Genomic DNA, 25,170 nt, shown 5'->3' with positions numbered 1-25,170 from the left:
CTTTGCAGTTCGAATTCAGGTCAATTTAAGAAATATTTATTGAATGGCCTGCCAAGTGCGAGGCCTCTGGAAAAAATAGGAAGCAGTCCTTGACCTCGGTAGCACAGTTTTTCGTCAGACAGATATGGGAGCTGATAATTATACAGATATTTGGCAAGTCAAGGAATGGAAGTGAGTCCAGGGGTCAAAAGCTATCAAACATACTTTGCACTTATCCCCTGGCTAAATCTCACTTTCAGCCATTACTCTAAACAGTCTAGACAGTCTGTAATCTTGATTTTGTCATTTAACTTATAGACCAATTTGCTAGGCTTTAAAATGCATTAAGGTTCAAGAAAATAGCCAAGATACGGGCCCAATTGAAGTATTGGGGGGGGGGGAGATGAGTCACCCTGAAAATGAAATTAACTTTTGATAGCAAACTTCAAAGGTCTTATATATGATTCTGAAAAGCCTGCCATGTACATATATATTAGGTATGTATGGATCACATGTAAAAACAAAGAATCTGACCACTCTGCATTTCTCACTGGGGAAGAATACTTTCGGCTTGCTTATCTTTAGAAGTGGATTCTCATATTTCCAATATGCGTGTGCATGGTTCATCGGGTGATAGAACCCATCACGTGAGAACAAAAATCACAAAAAAGGGAAATGTATTTGTTATGGTTCTAGTTTTGTTTTGTTTTTTTTAAGAAAATGATTAAAATAATAAAATAAGTCCTGAGGGTTAGTGTGTTTTGCCCACTCTCGGAACAACCGTGGCGATAGCTCCATAACGAGCTATTAATAGAGCTTCTATACTGAGAGGTGGTGTACAGGTGACCCCAACATTTTATGCTAGGCATGACCATGAGATTGGTCTTTAATCATGAGTAGGTAAAAATGTTGCAAAAAGGGGGTGGAAGTTTTATATAAATTGTCGTACATCATTATTAGGATCTGAACTCTGGTTCTCTGGAGGAACAGTGAGTGATCTTAACAACTGAGCTGTCTCTCCGACCAGCCCCGTCCTGACTATTTTGAATGCATCCTTATTCCTGAAGAGCCAGAGGCAGACTGTAACACACCAACTACTTGGAAGTACTACTGAGCATCTTCCACTGGAGCCAGGCTCCCCTGCTGTTGCTGCTCTTTCCTAGTCTGTGTTTCCTAGGGAATCCATGGCCTTTCCCCAGTGTTAGACGCTCTCCTGTGCGGTGTTTCTATTCTCTTCCCACACCACACACCCTCCCTCCCTTCCTCCAGCTAGACTGGTCCTGCAGTTCAGTGCTAGCAGAAGCTCCAACTCTTCCATCGAGTTTTCTGAGCCAATCCCTTTTTCCCATAGCTACTAACCAATAAAAGCTACATCTTCAATTTCTCACTTTGCATTTCTGGTCCTTTAATATACTACTACCTGTATGCCTAGTCACTTAGGCTTTAAATATCAGTCAAGAACAGTATCTCATCTCTGGCTTCCTTCAGAAGATTCCAGAACCCCAAGCATGCACGGAGAGGCATGTTATAGCTAGTCCGTATTACTGCCTAGACATGTAGTTTTGCTGTTAGACCTTGATGGCATAAAAAGGTAAGCATATGGGCTTTGGATTTAATGTGCAAAACACAACTCCACCACATCTAGGTTTTGTGATTTTCAACTCATCAACTCAGCCCTCAGGACTTCAGTTTCCTTCTCATAAAATCAAGTGATCCTGTTCTGCCTCTCACTCGTGACATGTATATTAAGGCAGATGATCAATTTAAGGCAATCAGCAAAAATTAAGTCAATAAAAATGATTATTTATAATCACTAAGGAAGCAAACACGGAGGCATACAGGGTCCTTATAGAAACCACAATGGATGAAGTTCTCTGTAGTCCAGAGGGAGAAAATCAGCAGCAGCCCTAAAAGCTAAGACCTAGATGAAGGGCTCGGAAGGTCTGAGGGCTCAGCGTGGCTTCCGCTGCACTTGTGATGGAAAACTTGCCGGGTGTGAAAATAAAAGATGATGTAAGGGGCTTGGCTTGTGAGATTCATCTAAGAATATTCCAAGGAAGCTAGAGAAGAACCTAGTGGTGGAACTGGCTCCCCAGGACAGTGTGCTGGTACATGAAACTTAAGCTGGGCCCTGCCCCCCTCATCCCCCCCAGCCAAACAGCTCCCTGGGCGGAGCCTGGAAAAGGATTAGAGCCCTGAAGGCCTGAACTGATTCCTTCCTGGGCCTCTGCAGCAAGGGACAGACCCCAGCTGAAAATAAATGCATCCTTCATCCTTCACCTGAATCCACACCTCTCATACCACCCGACCTTTCCTGACCTCCCCATTCTTGTTGATCCAGCAGCATCACCACTGGGATTCTTCCACAGGGTACGATGCAGGATTCTGAATGACTTAGGAAAATGCACACACTGTGAAGACTTGCTTTCCAAGTCACACCATCAAAACTTCGCTTTTTTTTTAAGAGTCTTTCTCAGGACACACACACATCCTTCACACCAGTAATGCTTTCTCTCTCAATCATGATTCATTCCTACTGTTCTCTCAAGAGCCTGTATTCTTCTTGTGGAATGGGTAAATTCTCTCATAAATGGCAGGGTTTGGAAAAAACGAGAGGACTTCCAGGTCATATAGGTCTTAGGACAGCTGGAAGGACTTTTGATCAAATTAAATCAAAGTAAAACAGAAAGCACAAGGTAGGCAATGATATGAAAGGGATTTTTTTCCTTTCAAAAAAGAATCAAGATTATTTTAGATGATTGGAGTAATGACTGAATGTATTTCTTTAACCTAGCATGAAAAAGTAGGTTTCTTTTCTTTTAGACATTTCCCCTGGGGCTCTGGAAGTCAGAAGAAAATCTCCAAGTAGCTCAGCAGGGCTACAAAAGACAGATGTGGAATTATGTACCAAACTCCAGTGTTGCTAGGAACTAGTTTTGATTGTGTTTGGTAATATGTGATTTATATTTCTGATGACCAAGTGTTTCTATTGGCTTGGGGAGAAGGAGATGGGCTAGTTGACTAAGTTCCCAGGACATGGAAGGAAAGTCTACACATGAAATGTCATCTAATCTTTCACACACAAAAATGTGGCTGCCTCATAAACACTAAAATAAAATTCAGTGTAAATGTACAAAACTGTCTAACAATTTTTATAAATGTAAAGTCCCAAATCCCAGGCAAGTGGGTTTCTTGGGAAGGGTCCATCACACAACCAAGTTTAAGATGACCATCAATTTGGAAGGTTCCTGTATTCACCTAATGCCAGTGCTAGGAGCTTATCCTCTTGAGACCAGAGTACAAGCTAGAATCTTTGATGCTACTTTGTTTCCTGGGAGCCAAAGATTTCGAAGACTTTACAGTAGAATTGTCATTCTATAAATAAGCATAAAATAAACTCCAGACTGCATTTTATGAAGAAATTCTGATGTCAAAGAGGGAAGGTTAGTGGTGTCTGGTCAGGCAGGTAGTTTTGAGACCACAGAACCTATTAAAAATTATAGTCAAGACATTAAAATTATGTCTTATATCCCATATGCTATAAACGGTGTAAATCTCCGAATCTCACAATTATTCACCCACAGGTCTCCATTTCATTGCTGTTTTTTTTTTAAAGAGAAACCACCTCTTTTTTTTCTTTCACCCCCAAGAGAGATCTGATTGCAATTGGAACCTACGTGGAAGGTCTGATGCCCTACCAACTAATTGGATCCTCTCAAAGGTTGAATTTTATGTCTGCCCTATTTAGAGCTCTGAAAAGCTTCTCCTCCAAAAGCCAGCATCCCAGATCTCAATTTTTAGGTGTCAAGTATCGCAGCAGCCAAGGTTAAATGAGTTGATAGTTTAGAGATAGCCTCAACACTCTTCTCCTTCATGCTCACTCATGTGTAACTCATGCACTGGGGTTTGGAAGGCTTTTCCCAATGTCTTGCACTTGACAACTTGGAATATTCCATATATTAAACATGCTGGCCAAGATGAACCTCATACAAAATGGGTATCCTATAGCCATAATGTCATTTTCTATTAATAGCCTGCTGACATAATGCTTCGGGGAGAATAAAAGTTCAACTTGTCATCAACAGGTTTTTATTAGTCTGTTTTAGTCTATGCAGAATCTTGGAGCTTGGATTTCATTTTTCCCCCAAAACATTGCATCTTGAAAAACACAAAAGAAACTGCCCACTGTAGGAGCGACTATGTACTGACTCCAAGAAGCAACTCGGCTGCCTGGCAAGCTTCTAGCAATGCCCATCTCTCTTCAGTGTTGCCACGCAGCCACCTTCTTACGACACGTTTCTTCAAGCTTGAGTTCCCCTCCTCCACAAAGGACAATGACAATATTTCAAATGCTACGTCAAGGAAGATCTGTTCACTGTAGCAGAATAGTTGCATCAGATGCTCCGTGGGAACATCTCCCTGTGAGAACAGTCCCTAGGGCTTCATCTTCAAATTGTTGTCTTTTGAAACTTTCTCTTAAATGGATAGGAACGAACGCTAGGTCACACAGCTCTGTGGAGTGCGGTAAGCACTGGGACTCAGTACCGTGGACCGAATGGAAGATTAGGAAGCTTCCAAGGAGGAAACCAGAACATTCATTCACAAGAATATTCACAAGTGCCTACACAACTGTCCCACTCAGAACAGGGGTGGAGCCATGGTGGAGCTACAAGGGCAAATACAGACCTCAGAAAAGGGACAAAGGAATAATCCAAATGTTAAAAAGCAGCCTTCAAAGCAAGGGGGGAAAGTCACAAACTTATAGAGAGAAGCAGCCAGAGAGAAAATCCTTCCGCCACATACTCAGGGAAACTTACTCAACAGGAAAAGTCGCAAGGATGAAGTTAGCAGCTACAGAAAGGGGAGGAAGCATCAGGATTGGTTATCGAAACTTTCTGCAATGGAGAAAGAATGACTAGGATCAATTTTGAATAAATAAATAGAGGGGACTGTGATTTTTTTTTTTTAGATGTGAGTGGTTTATGGTTCCTCAGGAAGATATGCCTGCCCTGCCCCTGCAAAACAGTGTTTGTCAGAAACTCTAGAATTCAGAGTTTTCAAAAGGCAACTAAAGACATTGTAATAACAACAAGCAAGTCACAGAGCATCTGGGAACAGTAGCAGACACCTGTAATCCCAATATTCTGGAAGCCTGGGCCACCAGGTATCTGTATGTTTGAGGGTGGCCTGTGGTATACAGTGAGTTCAAGGCCAGACGTACTAAACAAACAAACAAAACAAAACAAACAAACAAAACAAACAAATCACATTGCTCCATACATTTTCTTATTGCCTCAAAATTACCAAAACCTAAAACATTCCCATAACTCATTACATTTTTTTTCTAACAATTCACAAAGTCAAAGAATTGTGCGTAAGAGTTCTTTGTTTTTCTTTGGAATGATAACTAGGTGGGAGAGTGGGGCGCTCAGCACTTTTTTTTTTAAGTTCATTTTACACTTAGTCTTAGTGACTACCTCTTGTCTCAACATTCCCGAGGTAATGAATTCCTAAAGGAATCAGTTTCATACAGCTGAACTAGATAGGCAGAGGCGATGGTTCATTTGCTTGCTTGCTTGCTTCTGGCCAGGGGAAACTCAAGGAGGAAAAAGGCAGGACACAGCTGGATTTCCAACTACAAATTCATTGCTCACACCTCAAGCCACTCCTCAGACCTACGCAACCCTCACGGCTGCCCTGCTTGCTTTGTCATTTTATAGCTGTGCCCACACATGAGTTTCTCTGGGTTGAAAGCAGAGACTTGGAAAAACCAGTCCTGTATTTTATATGGCAGGAGAGGAAACACAGTCAACACAAGTCCCTTGGCTGACAACCTTCCTTGTCTCCCCTGAATGCACTGTTTTAAATTGCAACTGAGTGTCACTTCCCATCATTTAATACACAAAACCAATACCTCACAGCCCCTTGCTTTTCTTCCCAACAACTGATCATGCAAAGTATTTAGACGATCCATGATACTTGTCAAGGCTGACAGCTTCGAGCCCAAGAGCCCTGCTGAGGCTCAGAACAGGTGTGTGGCCAGGCAGCTGGGGTTGAGATCTGCCCTATACCTCTCATCTCTGCTCTCTCAGCTTCCTTCTCCACTCCCTCAGTGCATCCCTCTGGGTTAGGATTGAGAAGAGCCTAGACAGAACCTCCCCTCTGGACTGTTTCCCTCCGCCAGAAAGAACTGGCTTGTTCTCAAGACAGCAAGCGTTTGCCTGCTGCAAAACAGCAATGAGCAAGTCAACCCATTTTACTCTCATCGCTCACTAGGGATTTCGATAGCCAAGGACATACTGGCCATTTCCCCCGGTTTATGGGTCTCCACTCCCCTAGGCCTGCAACACATTTTTGGTTCGTGCGTTCACAGTGTCCTGGCGTCTGCAGTGTGGGAAACCCTAAGTGAGAGCCAATAGCCCCAGAGCTTCTCCCTATTAAAATGTCCAATTGGATTTCACATGTGTGTTTCAAACACCATTCTAAGCATGATTTACAGGCTACTGTCTAGCCCCACAGCTGTTTTTCCGTCCTCCAGACTGAGCTGTTTCTAGGAATCCACCCTGGCAAATAGTCCTCCTAGCGTGGGCCTCCTAAGTCATTTCTGGCCGAACTAAACAATGCAAGATCTAAAGCAAAGCTTTAAGAAAACACTTCTCGAATGCGCAAACTATTAATTATTCTTTCCACATAATTATTCCTCCGTGAGAACAGCCTATTCGCTGCCTCCCTTCTGTTCACCCCACCTCCTAATCAACTTTTTTTTGTCATCAAATTAAACTAATCGTGGCCTGGTCCTTGGATATGGGTTATTTATATATGTTAAAAGCCATATAGGTCCAAAGAGTTTTGTGTGGGTCTTAGGAAATGGTTACCACCTAGAGTTTTTCAGCAAATGTGTTCTTTCTCAAGATGGTGAATAATAGTCAGCAGTGCATTTAGGAATTTACCTTCCTGTGGCTGGGTGCTACAGTCTCGCAATATCAGACTGTGTGCTATTAAGCAACCCTCCCCTTTTCACAGTTTAGCTTCTAAGACTCTGAACCCTGACTGCTTCCCCCGACCCCCACCACCAGAAGAAAAGGCCAGGCTTCAGGCTTGGGCCTGTAGTAAGCTCATATGTGTAAGGTCTTCTAAGCATTTCATTTTCTGGTACTGGAGGGCCAGAGAGGCACTGTGTTAAGTTAGGGCTTTTCTGTGCCTAGACCAGCTTAGGACCAACAGGTTCAGAGAGCTGAAAGAGCTCAAGTCTTCTCGCCCTGGGTCGAGAAGAATCATCTACAAAGTGATCGGTCCAGAGGGTCCCCTTTAAAGTGACCGAGATCCAACTTGCGTGGAAGATAAAGGAAGAAGGTTTAATATCAAGTGAATTGTCCCAGGAAAAGGTTTTACTGAGAATAGTATCTAAGTGGATCAGTTTTACCCAAATGGTCACAGGAGTATAGCTTCCATTTCAGATTTAAAAACAAACAAACAAACAAACAAACAATTAAGTTCACTTTAATAAAAACCTTACAATTTAGGTCAAATTAGATTTCACCCTCTGGCCACAATGTACTGCCACCCCCAGCCACCCAGGGAGCACCATGTGAGGGTGAGAGGGGGTTATTTTCTTTACTCTCTCACATGAACGCTAGACCACTGTAGTTTGGAGAGTCTCACTGAAGACAAACCGCCCTGACTCCCTTTTGCAGTTTAAACTACCACAGCTGTAGAGGCTGTGTGTGCAGTCTCTCCTAGGGATCGTAAGAAACCTCCTTGTTAGAAGTTCTTAACTCTGAGGGCTGCCCGACCCTCGGGGCTTCTTATTTCATTTTAATTTTGCTTTTCTGTTCCTCCTGTTCACAGACTTCATGACCAAAGATTACTAATTACTGTTGTGATAAAGTGAGACTTAGACTCTGTTGACAAGTTAGGCTATCGCATTCTCAAGACACCTTGGAGAACTCTTGACTTAAGCTCTTCCATGAATGAGCCAGGAATCCACACCTGCCAGAAATGGTCCCAACGACCACAGCTGTAACCAGAAGATGAAAATCACAGAAAGAAAATGGCCACTCGCTGACATTTCCTGTGTGTCAGACATTACAGCAGGCATTTTATATGTGTACCTTGTCTCATTAATCTCTCAAGACAACCAGCTGAGGCCTACATATATCATCATCATACAGGAATAGAAACCGAGACTGCCTAGGGAAACATGACTGTCAGAGGGAGACGGATGAAATCCAGGCCTTTGTTCCACTTTCTGTCTACTGAGCTCATCCCATGGATAGAACAGTAGATCCTGGAGTGGACCACAGCAGTTACCGTCTCAGACATGCTGCACAAGGTGTCCTGCATCAGATGCAAAGGGAGGAGCTTCAAGCTCTCCTAGGCTACTGCCCACTTCTCCGCTCGGGATCTGAACTTACATTCCGAGCAAGCTGATTCGTCAACCAGGTCTGTTCCCAGATGTAGTCTGATGAAAATGAGATGCTATCTCTTCCCTCCCAAAGCCCACTGACTAGCTCCAAGTTGACACTCTTGTCTTCTCAACATGCTTTTGGTGGCAGTGCCAGAGAGCACATGTCTCTATACCTTCCTGCCTGTCTTTCAAAGCTATGAAGCAAAGCATTTCTAAACCTATTTCCTAACTAAGGCTTTAAGAAAACACTGTCAATGCAATACATCATGTGACCTCCTCCAATATGAGTGTCCTGCTCACTTGCTCTTCCCTCCTTCCATTCTGAGCTTTGGTTAATTGACTCCGCACACCTCACAGAACATTTTCTTCCAAGACAAGGTATTCATAAAAACAACAGATACCTTCCTGCACTCCATTCCTGTCCTAGTAGACTCCACCATAAAAGAACCCAACACTGGCACATCCTGCCCAGCATGATACTTTAACGGTATTCATGGACATTATAAACAGGGCATCAAGCAGATGCAGAATACGCACTCCTTCCTACTCCATGATCTAGCGCTTTCACATCCTTTCCTTCATTTGAACCATCATATTTTCAGATAAGAATCTCCTGGGGGTGGGGAGGAATCAATCCTAGCTCAGCCCAACACTCCCCAGTTGATTCCATCTCAAGAACGCATTCTTACCATTGGAGTCTTCCACTTCTTCGGCTGGAGTGGCCTTCTGGGAGGAGGGGTGAGCATGTGAGGAGAGGAGACTGACAATCCGTGGCCGGGGAAGGGTCAGGGCTTTGCCATGGACCTTGAGGGAATGTTCCTTCAACTGGCTGATTGTCATGGTGGAAAATGAGCACCAAGAACACTTGTAGGCATGTTCACCTAGAAGGAGATGTGGTGAGGTAGACAGGAAAGGTGGGAGTCAGGAGAAAGAGGGCTAGAAAGCAAAACCACACAGTGAATCGGCTCCCTCTAGAGTGGTGTTCTAAGGATTCTTGGTCTAGAAGACCTCCAAGGCTAACTCCCTGCCCATTCTCGAAGCCACAGTCCTGGGAAACAGCACTCACAAGCTCCAAGATAAGGTCAGCTGGTCACTGACAATCATGTTTTTTTCACAGCAGTGCAGCTTTTGGGGTGATCCCCACCCACCTAATTCACCTAATTCAGAGAGGGTGCCTCAAACGTCCTCCCCCTTCTCTGTATTAAAATTGATCAGGGCAGATTTCTTTCAGTCCACAGAAAATATTAGGTTTAATTCTTTTTTTTCTCAGTGGCTTTTTCAAACATGGCAGCCCTATTGTATTAATTGTCAATATTTAATACTGCTAAACTACATACCCCCTCATCTGACACATTCTTAACCATTTCCTCCCCACATGTACTTGGGGCAGAGGGGAAGTTCATAATGAAACTCCATTTCCTACATAATCAGCACTATAGAAATGCAACATTTCTTTAGGAGGAAGAATTAATTATATGTGGTAAGCGTAAGTGGGAAGGGAATCATGCCCACTGTTTCCAGCATTCAATAACACATTTAAACAGAACTACAGCACAGAAAGCCATGGCCAAACCAAGACAAGAAAGAGTGTGGCCTACCTTTGCTATAACTTTCAAGTTCAGTACATTTTAGGAATGAACTTATCAGCGAGTTTGACTGTTACTGGGCAAATATACACTACTGTGATCAATCAATCTTGTTTTCAGTAACAGCAGGTCAATTTGGCCCCCAATCTAATAACCCTACCACTGATAGTCTCTATTATGAAAACTGCATACAAGCCAGGCATGGGGGGGGGGGTCAAGCACTAAGCTAAGCAGAAAGACTGTGAGTTAGAGGACAGCCTGGCTGAAACAGCAAAATAATTTCACAAAAATCCCAATGAGCAAGGAAGGGAGACAAGGAGAAAGGGACAGAGGGAGGGGAGGAGGGAGGGAGGGATACACCCTTAATACAGAGGAGATTTTATTTGGAGATTAATATTATTTATAGACTGGCAAGGTGGCTCAGGGGTAAAGGCATATGCAGGCAAGGCTCATGACCCAAGTTACAACCCTGGAACCCATGTTATAGAAAGAACTGACTCCTGCAAGGTATCTTCTGACTTACACTTACACACACACACACACACACACACACACACACACACACACACACAGGGAATGGAACATGGGCACACACAGAGAATATAAACAAACAAACAAACTGATGAAAAAATTATACTATTTACACGTGAAAAGCTACGAAACAATGTGGATTTTGAAAGAAAACAATTAGGCAAATGTAGGTATATCCTCTTGATGAACCATGATTAAAATAAAGTCTTGAAGAACTTGTAATAAGACAGAAAATTAAGAATGAGTTAAAACATAAAACATTCTTTATAGACATGATAATTACAACTGTGGAAAAATAATTATAGAGAAAACTGTTGACAGGAAGTACCAAATAGTAACAGTGGCCTTTATATAATAACATTATGGATGACTGAACATAATTTTTTTCAAATTTTTACTAATAAATATAATATGTACTTAGGACCCAACTCAGGTCCTCTTGAAGAGCAGTAAGTGTTACTAACTGTGAAGTTACCTCTCTAGCCCCTAATATGAATGTGAGTTTGGATGCATGAACTCTGCTAAGTAGCTAAGAGTCTGTCTCACAGCCTAAGAGTCAAATCCAGCACTGCTTAGCTCTAACTCAACAGTCAGGCATGAGAGCACGCGCCCATAATCGCAGGACTCCACTGGATGAGGCACGAGGGCTACTGCCACTTTGAGACCAACTTGGGCTAGACAGTGAGTTCAAGGCCAGCCTGAGTTACATAGCCAGCCCTATCTGAGGATACTAATAAAAAAATAAATAAAACACTCAGCTGAGAATAGGCAAGTTGAAAGACCTGTAGCAAACATACTGCTTTCTTTAAGGTGAGGATTTCTCTCAGCAGCTCAGAGTCACATCACATTGCCTGAGATCCCACGGTGTAGTGATAGCAGAATGATATTGCTTTTCTTTTCTTTCTGGATACTTCTCGCCAATCGAGTAGAGGCAGCTAGCTAGTCAGTCAGCTCCAGGGATATTCGCTCAGCCTACTGCTAGGAACGTGATGACGCAGCATCTGGTTGGTTCAGAGACCTTTGCTGGGCCAAAACCATTCACCCAGCTCCCCACTGGTAAAAAACGCTTTTTGGACAAGGCCAAGGCGACAAGAAAAGCTCACCAGGATGCTGTCCCAGCTGAATAATATATGATATACATGAGTACTAAAAAGTAAGGCGAATCCCGAAAGCTACTTACTCCTGGGACTTTAGGAGAAGTTTCCCACGGACATTAAAATACTATCAGAAACAAGCCTACATAACTAATCTCCTAGCTGCAACCCTGATCCCCAGCAGGGCTAAGGGCAGTTGTGTGGCATAAGGAGTTTCACTGTGCTAAAATAGAATAGCTCAACGGGTCCAGCGCTCATGAAGCAGAGGAAAGATATGGGTGATGACTGGCAAAATTGAAGGGACCGCTCAGAGTGCTGCAAAGTGCACAAGGCACACGGGAAATCACACAGTACCCACCGTTTGGAATGCTATAGACATGGGTAAGCTGATGGCCCTCGCGGCTTAGTGCACGGCCTGGGCTGAACACCATGTAGTGATCAAAACAGCACAGCTCCTGGACACTCGGGACTTGAGTTGAAAAGACATGAGCATCTCCTGAGTCACCCCATGCTTCCTGAGTTTTGTGTTAGTGTGTGTTAGGTCTCATGTAGAAATTAGCTTTAGTGGATTTTTTTTTAACAATTCAAAAACAGGTTTTTGTCATCCCATGATCCAGCCAAGGTAATTTAGAAATTTCTTTTAAAAACCTAACAGTCTACTTCTAAGCTGTTAGTGACATCAGTCACACAAAGCACTGGTGGTTACTCTGGTTTTATGAATAAAATTTCATTTTGCTTTTCTCTTTAAAACTGTACATGCAACCATCCCAAGTATAAATTGCATTTCGTTCCGGTAGGGGAAACTTTCAGTTTCATTCAAGGCTGTGAGGTAGGCAACCTGAGAGAGTACTGAAGGACACCCCAAGGACCTACTCACCAGCATGGGCTTTGAGGATGTGTGTCTTCAACCGGCTGTTGTAGGAGGACTTGAAAGAGCAGAGTTTGCAGCGGAACGGTTTGTGGTGTCCGTGATGGGTCTGCATATGGCGATCCAAGCTTCAGGTGGAAGGAAAGGAAAGCAGGATTAAAAATCACAGACACTTTCCCACCACTATTCCAAACACCCAAATTCTAAGCTGGTCCAAGTCTTCCCTGTTGTTTTCTAATGGTGACATGCACCGTTACTATAAATAGGGAGGACAGAGTTTAATTTTTAATAGGCCATTTTTAATAGGAGGAGAATCTGGAGGAAGAGCGTAATGATCTTTTTCAAAGCCTAGAGTGGTTTACGTAACTCTGATCCTAGCACTTGGATGGTACAGGCAGAAGCATCAGGAGTTCAAGACCAGCCTTGGTCACATGGCAAATTCTAGGACAGCTACATGAAACTATTTCAGAGGAGGAGGAGAAGAAGGAGGAAGTAGAGGAAGAAGGAGAAGACGAAGAAGAAGGAGAAGATGAAGAAGAAGGAGAAAGAGAAAGAGAAAGAGAAAGAAGCTCTTATTGCATTGAGAGATGGATTCATAGTAACAGTTATAGCAGATCATGAGTTTTCTCTTCGCAGAGCATGGGTCATGGTCATCCAAAACCATGCTCTAAGAAGGTTTTTCTGCCCAGCTCTCTAGTGAGAGTGCCTATCTAATTCACATCGAGAAATGGGGTGAGGGTGGGGAGAGATGGTGGAAGGTTAAAGAAATGTAGCAAGGGCTTTCCTTTCTTACATCATTAATTCTACTTTTTGCAGGAACAGGAAGGAAAGAGGAGTTCAAAGAGCATGACCTGCTCACACAGGCTGCGCTGTTTCCAAGGTCTATACCGATATGGAGCACAATACAACTGTGTTTCAAGGAATCATGTGTGCAAGGGCTGGGGTGGAAACCCCTTCTGGTAATTACAACCATAGGTGCCATACATCACTCTTCCAGAAGCAATTTATGAGGACATTACTTAATTAGAATGAACCCCTAGTACGTCTTAATAACTATGAGTCTGAGAAGTAATAAATCTAGCCAACAAGGTGTGGGATGTTCTCGTTCATACAGGACCCCAGAGACTTGACATTCTGTCCTGAGTGACTCACGTGTACTCATCCTGTGAACACAGACTCAACCCCTTCCTACTAAGTCAATGCTCCTCATTTCCATAAGTGGCCCTGCCATTCATTCTCCCAACCAAGAAGACTCGAAACTGGATGCCACTTCTGCTCTGCTATTTGGTCTTTACTGATGCATTCCTGAATCCAACCCCTAACTTCTTAAATGAGCTCCTAGGATTTCTTCTAACTTGATCTCCCTGGCTGAGGCATATAGTCAGTCAGACTGTCTGACACAGAATCCCAGCTATTTGCTTATAAGCTATGTGGCCTCAGGAAAACTATTTAGTCTCTTCAGCCCTTACTTTTCCCATCTATAATATGGAGGTAATAATGGGCCAAGCATAGCTCATGGGGTGTTTTGTAAATAGCTGAAAGTACTTAAGATAGCACCCGCTGTATCAGCAGGTGCAATAATTGTTAGTAATTATGAATGTTATTCAGTCCAGACTCTTCCTTTTGCTAGTGCAGTAATTATAATATACTAATTCCTGGCATTATAGACATCCTAATAGGACGACTACTTAGGTAGCCAGGAGTAAACTCTACAATTCCTCTTCATGTAAGTTTAGGCTTATTTAAATTGAACCACCAGCCAGGCCTCAACCTAAGTTGCCACCTTCCCACCTTGGGCCCTCTCTTCTCCCTACCCTGACTTCTTCTCAGTCATTTTCAACCTTCCTGTTTTCAAGACTTGACTCCAGTTTCCATAATCTATAAAACCCTCTCATTGAGCCCAAATATAGGGCGCATTTTCCTTTGTTAAATTTATCAGCATTTTCTCAGCATCTTTTTTTTTTAATGTACCTTATTTTGTCCAGTCATTTTTTTTTAAGTAAGGCAATTATACCCCAACCATCTTCACATTTTTTCCAAGGCATAATGCCAGGCATAAATTATTCTTTTATTCAAAATAACTTACTGAGGGTCTATGGGTATCATGCAGTGTGGTTTAATACTTAAGGAACCGAGAAGGCCAGTGTTAATGCCACAGTATGGACGCACGCAGGCAAAGACTAAATGTTAGGCTCTGTATCAGAGTAAAAAGTGTGTCATCTCTCCTACTCTCTAAAGAGAAACACGGCTTCTCCTGCTTTTAGTCATTCTGTCTGAACTCTGAAGCCAACAGGCCTCACTCGTTTTCAATTACCACAGAGATAAGCAGTAAGCTAACTACCTTCAATATTCTGCCAGGCTTACAGGAAGAATATTTATGTAACAAAAAGTTTCCTTCCCTTAGACCCTGACTCCTTCCTATCACCCACTTTCCTACTTTCAAAGCTGTAATGAGCATGGGGCATTCCTACTTCTTAGACTCCCCAAACTTTTAGCAATTCTTAAGTGTGTGTGTGTGTGTGTGTGTGTGTGTGTGTGTGTGTGTTACCATGCACTTGCAACATGAAGAAGGTACCATGTGCAGAAGTCAGCTCTCCTGACTTCTCCATGTGAGTGCCAGGACCTGAACTGAGGTTGTGAAGCTTGGCAAAAGATGCCTTCCTCACCCCTCCACCTTGCTGATCCCGAGCAAATCCTTAGCATCCAGAATCCTTGTTACCTTCCAATGATTCTCCAGTCACAAGGGTTAACTGGACTAACCTGCCATCTTTAACCCCTTGGTTTTCCAAACAGAACTTGACTTCTTCAAATGATTTCTTTAACTTTTGGCTATTTGGTGGGTCTATCAGGAAAAACATTTGCTCGCAGAAACTGTCTTCTCTTGAGTAAATCATACCGAGTCCTGTCTCATTTTTTTCAAATGCCCACAACAGATAAATCTAATGACATCTCCTCATGGCTACTCTTAGTCCACTTTATAGGTCAAGGTCACAGCAGGTAGAAACCAGGAAAGGAGATTTCAGAGTCATCTGAGTATCTGTTTCCTGCTACAGCTTAGTTCCCTTCTTTATGGTACGCCTTCCAATGACAATGAGGGACTACCCAGTAACACTTACTTGTGTCTGAATGCAGAAACAAAGGAGCAATACTGGCAGCTGTACTTGTCCTCTCTGGTAAACATGGCCAAGGCCAGGTGGCTCCTCTCATGAGAACGCAGCCCCTGCATGGACATCAGGACCCGGTCACATTGACTGCAATGGTATCCCCCCGGCCGGGTTTCATCCTCCAACATTGCATCAAGCAAGCAGTGTCCACCATCCACCCGGCCCACCAGTGTGCCACTGGCGTCTCTGGCTGCTTCCAATCCATCCAGGAACAGGTGGGAAGGGTCTTCAGCCTCCTGCTAAGAGAACCACACACACACACATGCCCCACCAACAAAATAAATATCCATTGTTACTACTCCAGCTTTCTTCTTTTCCCTTCATTCTCCCAAGCTCGTCAGCAATTTCCATCAATGTTTTCTCCCCTGCATCTCTGGCTCTGCATACAGAAAAGACCAGCTTGAGAGTCGCTTCTTCCACAGTGGTGTTGATTTTGAGGCAACATAAATTTGGAAATAAGAGAGCCTGAGACATGTGACATGGGCTTTCCCAATCTGAAGTTCATTCACTTGCTACCAAACTCAGAAAGAAAATGTAAACTGTGATCTCATGGATTCCAAAATAAAGCTGGGTTCGGATTATGACTCTGAGAGAAGAAAGGAGGAGAGCTGAAGGGAGAGGGAACGGAGGGGGAGAGGAAGGGAGGGTTGGGGAGGGATGAGAAAGGAAGAAAACAACAAAAAGCATAGTACAGCTGTGGTGGTTTGAATGGCCTCCATAGGTTCATATACTTGTATGCTTGGTCTCTGTTTGGGACCAAGGACCGTTTGGGAAGGATTAGGAGGTGTGTCCGTGTTAGAGAATGTGTGTCTCTAGGGATGGACTTTGGTGTTTCAAAAGCCCATGTCAGGTCCAAGGTCTCTCTCTTTCTCTGCCTGTGCCTATGAATCAGGATATAAAGCTCTCAGCTACTTCTCCTGTACTATGCCCAGTATTTCAGCACACTCCCCATACCCACCCTGGTGATGATGGAGTAACCCCCTGACACTGTAACCAAGCCCCCAACTGAATGTTTTCTTCATCATGGTATTGCCTTGGTCATAGTGTCTCTTCACAACAATAGAACAGCAATTAAGATACTGGCTGTCTAAAAACCTTGGGCCATTTGACAAGAAAACTCAATCGTTCCCTGCTTCCAGACAGAAATGCCACCTTCAAATGAATGTTACTATGTGGTTAATTCCAAAAAGTAAGGAGCAGTTTGACTTTTAAGCTATCAGTTGTTGAAGCAGCTTCCTGGAATACTGATTTTCCTCTTGTGTGAGTCTCGGAAGCAAGCCTGGGACTGACTACAGTCAAGTGTGGAAGCTTTCGCTTCTGTCCCTGGGTTAACAGTGTTCTCAAAGCCAAGGGTTCAGTGTTCAAGAAAAGATAAGCTTTACCTTCAGAGTAAACAGGAGACAAAGGTCAAGAAAGAGCAAACATAAAAATATATTCCAATATCCAGATGGAAAGGGCAGAAGTCTGAATTAATTTCTGTGTTCAGAAGTGGTAAGTACATTCTAGAAGGTAGGAATGGGGAGTTGGCTATTGAAACAGTAGCTGCTATTTGTACTGTGGAATCTAAAACAGGTAGCCTAGCAAAGGTGAGGGGAAAGAAGGAAGATGCTGGCAGCATCACATGGAAAGAGACGTACAGCAAGCAAACCAGGTCTTAAAGGCAGGCTCTTAGCTTTCTATCTGATCAATGCCCCTTGCATAACTCAGTGAACCTAGAAAGAAGCAAAATGCAGGTTCTCCTGGACTGTCCCACGCTCAGGCACATGACAGTAGGAGTGAGGCAGGAGGAGACCTGGATGATGGGAACATAGTCCACTTCATTCCTCCCATGAGCTCTGACAGCTCAGAATGACCTAGAGACAACCAGCATGAAATCATGTGACCCCAAGCCTCTTAGATGAGAATGTGGGGTCATCTTTCTCCACCAGACTGTCCCTCAGAATCAGAAACTAGATCAAACCTTTCCCTAAATGGAATGATGTGGAAGGTCCAACCTGCAAAGAAATCAGAACAAGCCAAAGCAAGCCAAGCATAACTCAAGAATGCCGGCATCCCAAGCCACACTCTGCCAGGCAATGGGTTAATAAATAACTCAGATATTTGCAAGTGCACAGGCACACGCACGTGCACGTACACACACACACACACACACACACACACACACACACACACACACACCAGGTGCCTGGACCTTCCCCTTCTCACCTTCACAGCAGCCGACACAGCCGGGACGCTACCATACTGGACATGTTTCCGGAGGTGGTTACAGATGGCCCGAAGCGTTGGATGCACTTCCACGCAGAATTTACACTTGTAGCCCACCACTTTCCTCTCCTTGATCTTTGGCACCTCTTCTAAGTGACCAAAAGGCTGGTAAAATACAGTGGTAGCCATCAGTACAGCACGCCCTCCCTCAAAGGCAGGCATTTTACTCTTACAGATTACTGGATACTGTATTTTAAAGAGGATCAGCAGGTTAAAGTGTTTCATTATATATATATAGACTTCATCAGTCATGGCACATTGCCTACTAGTCGCCGTCTCTGGAACCCACTTAGGTTCCAGCTGGTGAGAAGAGATTTAGTAGAGATTCGCGGTCTCTAAGTTATCTGGCTTTCAGACCAGTTTTGATTGCGCAGGTGGCATGTTGCAACAGCTATTCCTTTAATGAACCTCTTGATTTAAGAAGAAAGAGAGAGAGAGGAGAGAGGAGAGAGAGAGAGAGAGAGAGAGAGAGAGAGAGAGAGAGAGAGAGAGAGAGAGAGAGAGAGAGAATTCCTTGAGATGTTAGGTTCCCGAAGCAAACACCGGAGACCATGTCATGGCTGAGAAGGGCTAAGGGTAACAAGAGGTAGCCCACAACTGCCTTAGGAAGAGCAACCACTGTCTTTTTTTTTTTTTTTTTTTTAAAACGAGGCTTCAGAAAACACTACTTGGCAGGAAGACACACATCGAAACCACCCCAACCCTCCCCCGGGAGCCATCGGAGGAGTCAGAGGGAGAAGGGGAGGAGGACAGGACCGTGGAGTGGGGTGAGCATAGAATGGGGAATGATCAAGCTCGAAATGTTTAACTGACTTATTGAGCTCTCTGGCAAGCTAAGTCAATAGGAAGCCTGCAGCAGTTTGGCTGGCAACGAAGTACATGTGGGCACCAGTGATGAGAGGCCTCCTGGGGGAAGGGAAATCAAAACATATCCTTACCCTCTCTTGTTTGAAATCTGCAAAAGCACCATCTGCATATTTCTGCTTGCTCAAAAGCTGTTTCCTCCTCTCCTGGCGTTTGGCACGCTTCTGGAATTCCTCATTGTGGATGTTCAAGTGTGAGGTCAGCTCGGCTATGCTTTGCAATTTGCTATCACAGTGCTTACACTGGAAGGTGGAGTTCTGGAAGCGGGGGCCGCTGCCTAGGATGACGAAGTCCCTCTTTAAGTCCCTGCTGTGGTGGTCTGTGTAATGCATGCACAGCAACTCCGCCGTGCTGAAGGACAGCTTGAAGCATTTGATGCAGCGGAACGGGAGCCACTCGATGTCTTGAGCTTCGCCTTCCACCTCGGCCCTCTCAAAGCTGCTTCTCTCCTCTTCTTCCATCAGTGGGGGTTTCTCGTGTTCATCTGCGTAGACCGCTGTGAAGTAGCCCCCCAACTTGCTGGCATGCTGCTTCTTTGGGAACACCCCCGGGTGGCGCTTCATATAATGGGACACAATGCCTTTCTTGCTGAAGGACTGGAAGGAACATAAGGAGCACTTTTTCTTCTCCACAGCCCGCCGGAGTTCCTCGCTCAGCTGAGGAGAGTCATCTTTGGGTGGGGATGGGATGATCACCTTGTTGGGCTTGTCACTGATGGTCCTGGAGGCCGCAAGGCAGTGGGTGTAATATGCATCAATGTCGTGGCGCTTCTGGTAGTGGGCTGCCAGTCCCTTGCGGATGGGGTTGGTGTAGGCACACAGGGCACACTTGAAGAGATTGTTTTTGCCCTCGGGCTGGGCACGGACATTATTGTGCTTGATCCGGTAGTGCCTGGCAATGCCCTTCCTAGTGGAACAGAAGTACTTGCAGAGCTGGCACCGGAACACAGTGTGGGAGACCAGATGCGAGGTAGAGAAGTGAGCAGTGGACATAGGATCCTCTCCCACCTCCTCCTCCGTCACGGAGACCTGGGAGGGGCTCACTTCAGTGGTTATCTCAGGTTCAAGGGACACTGGCAGCTTCGGAGGAGGCGGGGAAAAGACATCAAACTCAGGCTGGTTGTGGTACTTCTCATAGTGGATTTTGAGTTTCTCCAGAGTGCCGTGTGTGTAAGGACACAGCTTGCACCGGTAGGCACCATACCCTTGTTTAAAAATCCTACTTGTCTCCTCCACGTCATTCTGGGATATGTCAGCAGACTGCTCCACATCATGCACAAAGTCCTCAGCGGTCACCTTGATGGCCGGGTGTCGCTTCTGATAGTGGGTCAGGACGCCATGGATGCGAGTGTTGATGTACGGACAATGCCTGCATTTGTAGACGGCACCTGGGTTGATGTCAATATCCTGGGCAAAATCAGCAGCCTTCACTTTCATACCAGGATGCTTCTTCCCGTAATGGGTGAGGAGGCCGTGCAAGTTGTTGTACTCGGACTGGCACACTGTACACTGGTATGGGGTGGAAGATATAGCAGGGTTAGCTGAAGCCAGATGAATGCTTTTCTCTGGGGAAAGTCTTGCATCCTCTGGGCACTCAGCTTCCTGCTCGGGAAGGGGGTTGGGTATACTATTTTCACAATTCACAGGGCCTATCAACTCTTCAGGTGCCAGGAGGGCCTTGTCTACACCGTCTTTCTCCTTGATGATATCCAGCAACACAGACTCATCACCATTCATGGCCCAGGGGTGGAACGCTTGGTAATGGTTTGTGATGTCCCAGATGGAGACGGCTTCAAAAACGCAGTCCCTGCATCTGTATGTTTTGGCTTCAGCTGACATGGTAAGAGTGGGAGAGGATGGGTCTGGCCCAGCCCAGAGTTTGGTAGCCATATAAGTATAATCTACATAATGCTCAGGGTGTCTCCTCTGATAATGCAGGAGCAAACCACTGGGCTCCATGTGGGAGTAGATACACCACTCGCAGTGGTAGCCAGCTTCTATCAAGCCATCTAGAAATGCCCACCGCATGATGGACGTGACTGTGGCCTTCAGGGCAGGGTGGTCTTTCTTGATATGCTTCCTCAGTGCATAGAAATAGGGGGAGGTATACGAGCACTGCCTACATTTGAGCGCTCGAAGTTTCGTTTTGTCCCGCTCCATACCGGAAGCAGGGAGAAGCACACAGCTGGCAGGCTTCTGGTTCCGGTCACAGAGGCTTCGGATGGTGGCTGTGTGCTGCCTGATCACATCGGCATTGGCCTTGAAGTCCCGGTGCTTCTTCTGATAATGAATGAGGACGCCTTTGACCGTCCGGTTCCCATAATCACAGTGCTGGCAAAAAAACATCTCAGTCTCCACAGGAGGGCAATCTCTCTCAGAACTGTTCAGCTGCAAGGGAGCAGGAGGCCGAGGGGAATCTTGGAGCCCTTCAGCCCCTCTCATCATTGCAGCTGTGGGAGGAGCCTGTCTGATATATTTGGCAGTGACCTTTATTTCTGGGTGTCTTTTCTGGTAGTGAACAAGCACCCCCACAACTGACCGATTGCTGTAGGAGCAGTGTTTGCAGTAGTAAAGCTCAATACTGAGGTCTGGTGGCGGGGGCTGTGGGGGGGGTGGGGAACCCATGTTGGACATTTTGGGAGACATTGGAGCACCCACCTCAAATGATAATTGGGAAAGGGCAGAGCCTCTGTCCACAGACACCATGCGCATGGTTTTCTGGATCCTAAAGTACGAGGCCTTTTCTTCAGGGTGTTTCTTCTGATAGTGAACCAAGACAGAGTGCATGTTGGGGCTCGCAAACGAGCAAACGTCACAATCGTAAACGACAACGGTGTTCACTGAAGGGTCCTTCTGGCTTTCACATTCTGGAGTAAAGGTCTTGGGAGGAGTGTTTTTGTTAAACGTAGCTGGCAAGCCACCACCGCGAGCCACAGGCGTGGACGTCGCCATGCTCTTGGGAGCTGAATTCAAAATCTCCCGCAGGGTCTGGGACTCAGCATTCAGCCCTTCCTGCTGCTCTACAACGTAGCTTGAAAAGATCATAGCATTGTTGATTTTCACCGTGGGATGCATTCTTTGGTAATGCGGCATCAGGCTTCTGACATTCGGGCTAGTGTAAGAACAAAACCGACATCGGTAGATCAGGTCCGAATGGTCAAAGTTGAGTACATTCATGGCCTCTGGGTGGTGTTCACCATAATGCTGTTGGAGGTCTTCAAAGTTGGTGTAGTCAATATAGCATTCCAGGCACCTGTACACTGCGCTGTGATCATTGGGGTCCAAGATATACCTAAAGCTGAACTTAATGTATGGGTGCATTCGCTGGTAGTGGGTGCTAACACTCCGGGCAGATTTATTATTAAAGTCACAGTGTTTACAATAGTAAAGCCTTCCAGAGTCCCCAAAATCGGTATTTTCATTACTGGGTTCCGTCCCATAGATAGCGGGCTGGGTGTTCAGCAGAGCCGCATTGGACACTTGATCTTTCATGCTTGCTGAAGAGCCGTAGTAATCCTCTTCGTCTTCAGAAAGCGTGAGCTCGATCTCCGCCCCATTGGTGGCAGTGTAATCATGAGTGATACTTCTGTAGTTGGGCTCCTTCTGGGCCTCACTAGCGTCTCTGGCCCAGATCTGTTGGGCTGAAAAGGCAGTGGGCACCTCCATGATGGGGTCCGTTGCCTCCTCCTCCCTGTCCAGTTCAACCTCGATCTCGACTTCGTTGTCATCCTCTTCCTCCTCATCGTCCTCGACGTTGATGATCGCGTCTTCCTGCAGTTTGGTCTGGTTGATTTTGCTCTGCAAATTGCTGGCTATCTCGTCAATCCTTGTTCTCTTCTTCACAGGTGATAAGTCAAGAGGAAAGTCACTAGCAAGCTTCCTATTGGCCTTAGCTACAAAGTTATTCTTGGAGGACAATCCAAGAATTGAGGTCTGACTTTTCTTCACAGTGTTGCTGGAAGAGGGGTGGCTATCCGTCTCATTTTCCAGTGGTAGGCTCGAGGGCTGCCCCTCGAATTTTGGCAAGTTGTCGCAGAATGAATGTTTGTGCTGCTGATGGACTCTTAGCCCTTTCAGAGTCATGGTGGAATAACTACACATGGTGCACTTGTAAGGGTGCAAAGGTGGGGCCTGTGTGGGTGGCTGTGGCTGCTGGGTTGGTGGTGGCACCTGGTGTGGTGACTGCAGCGGTGGAGGTGGAGGCTGCGGCAGTGGCTGTGATGGTGGTGGTGGTGGTGGTGGTAGTGGCGGAGGTGGCTGTGGTGGCTGCTGCTGCTGTAAGGGGTCCAACATGACTCCCGACTTTCTACCATTGATGCTGGAGCTCTCGTAAGATACCATTCCTTCATTCAACGAGGAAGACAGGCTTTCGCTTTGAGAATTCACAGTATCCCAATCCGACGTACCCGTGTGACACTGTTTATGAGCCCCGAGTTTTAATGAGCTCTTACAAGTAAACGGACACTCGTCACATTTGTAGACAGCGGTCTTTCCAGATAAGTGGATATTTTCTATGTGGCGGGAAATGCTACGGCGGTGCATGGTGAGGAAAGGACAAAAGGGACACTGGAATCTATTCATGAACCTTCGAAATGGAATCCCCTTGGTCTCTAACAGCTTGTTGCCATCAGAGCCCATGAGCTGCTCTGCAGACAGTCCTGACGCCTGGTGATCCAGAACACTTAAACCATTCTCACTGTCTACCTCATTTAAGTCCTCATCAGAGCTAGAGTCATTTAGCATGCTGTTAGTGTCCAGGTCAGCAGATGAATTCGTCATGTCAGACATTCCGTAACGGGACCTCTCCGTCAAGTTCACAAGGCCAGAATTATGAGGTGACTTCGGCTTCATCTGAGGGTAAGACATAGAAGAAGAAAACTTGGAAGTTGAAGAAGAATTAGGTCTCATGATGGAGTTGCCCATGGAGCCCCTGAAATTGGAGACGTTAGCGTTGGGCATCTCCCGGCTCGCAGCATTCATGGACAGGTAGGTGGAGTTGGAGGTGGGGCTGGGTTCATTATCATTCTGCGCTTCAGAGACATTAGGCCCTTCTTGCTGCCGGATGCTAGAAAGGATCTTGACCATACTGCGGTGTTTCTTCATCATGTGATCGCACCAGCGTTCTCTGCGGGGGGTCTGGTAGCTACACCACTCACAACAAAAGTTGCCCCGAGACTTGGTCAAAGGCTTGACCATAGATTCTAAGATGCTGCGCTCAACAACCTCTGCCGGCAGTTCCTTGCAGGGGTCCTGCAGTGACACAGGTGGAACCAGAGGGTCTGGCAGTGGAGCAGGGGCAGGTGGTGGCGCTGTGGACTCCTTCAGACTGTTTTTGTGGTACATCTTCTGATGCTTAATTATCCTTGCCCTCCGAGGTGATTTGTATGTGCAAAACTGGCAAGAAAAGACCTTTCCAAATCCTTCGTGCATCATGATATTATAATTTAAGGATCCTGGGACAGGAGGTCCTGTGGGACTCTCTTCAGCTTGAGCTCCATGGACCTTCCTAGTATGTTCTATGAGGAGATTTTTTGACCTGAAGTAGCGTACGCAGAACTTGCACTGAAAAAATTTGTTGGTTGGTTTGGGATTAGGGGTAATATGCTGACCGTAATATCCTGGACTGTGGCCATAGTAACCTCCGCTCCCCAACGCAGTTGCACTTTGACCTGCAGAGAATATGTAAGAAGATTGAAATGAGAAAAGTAAAGCGAAAGAGAATATGAAATTCAAACACACAAAACAGCACCATCATTTCAGTTACTCTCGAATAAGCATCACATTCAACAGGCATGATGACTGGAGATGCACTGAAGGCTGCTCACACAGTGCTAATAATGAAGATATCATAGACTGTTTTGGATACAGAATAAAGACTAGTTTCATCAACTGTAAGATTTGTTCTAGAACTTTCTGAGACATTTTGTTTTCAACATTAGAAGAGGAACACACAGGGCCACTAAAAGGACAATAGCCTAAGATAACTAAGAGAAAAATGATGCCTAAGTAGGGAAAATGCCTTGCAGGGAGTAAGAAAGTTCAGAAACCTAACATAAGACCTATGGTTAATGATGGTGATGGTGATGATGATGATGATATGATGACAAGCTTTCTCAGACATATGAGTTTAGGGTAGGATTACCTGGTAAATCCTCTGCAATCACAAACTCATCCTTTATAGAAGAGAACTCCACCTCTGTCTGATTACTAGCATTCATGGACCCAGATAGTGGCTCGTCATCATTGTCCTCGGCAACATCAGTTGGCTGTAAGAATGCCGTGTGGACATCCTGGATGTGTGCCTTGAGATCTTCGTAAGATGGGGCTCGGAAGTCACAGCCATCGCACTGAAGCACCTCCATGATCGGGGGCTACCCTCTCACATCAGGAACCTGAGGCAGAGATTAGAACAC

General features: G+C 45.3%; 1 protein-coding gene across 18 annotated transcripts in view; it reads right to left on the bottom strand.

Annotated features, from left to right (window-relative positions):
• Positions 1–25,170, bottom strand: part of Zfp462 (zinc finger protein 462) — a 139,073-nt gene that overhangs the window by 50,882 nt on the left and 63,021 nt on the right. For 9 of the 18 annotated variants that reach the window (XM_030253536.1, XM_006537917.4, XM_030253535.1 and 6 more), the window contains 6 exons: positions 24,900–25,149; positions 18,833–24,426; positions 17,835–17,999; positions 15,582–15,868; positions 12,475–12,593; positions 9,076–9,267 (listed from right to left, as the gene is read on the bottom strand). In XM_030253536.1, coding sequence (XP_030109396.1) covers positions 9,076–9,267; positions 12,475–12,593; positions 15,582–15,868; positions 17,835–17,999; positions 18,833–24,426; positions 24,900–25,119 — 6,577 coding nt within the window. In that variant the 5' untranslated portion in view covers positions 25,120–25,149. The other 9 variants (XM_030253540.1, XM_030253541.1, XM_030253539.1 and 6 more) reach the window with 9 other exon arrangements.

This window comes from Mus musculus, chromosome 4, assembly GCF_000001635.26.
Source record: "Mus musculus strain C57BL/6J chromosome 4, GRCm38.p6 C57BL/6J".
In the NCBI taxonomy this organism is placed as follows: Eukaryota; Metazoa; Chordata; class Mammalia; order Rodentia; family Muridae; genus Mus; species Mus musculus.
Note: the sequence above shows the minus strand (reverse complement) of the source record. Positions and strands in the feature narration are given on the sequence as shown.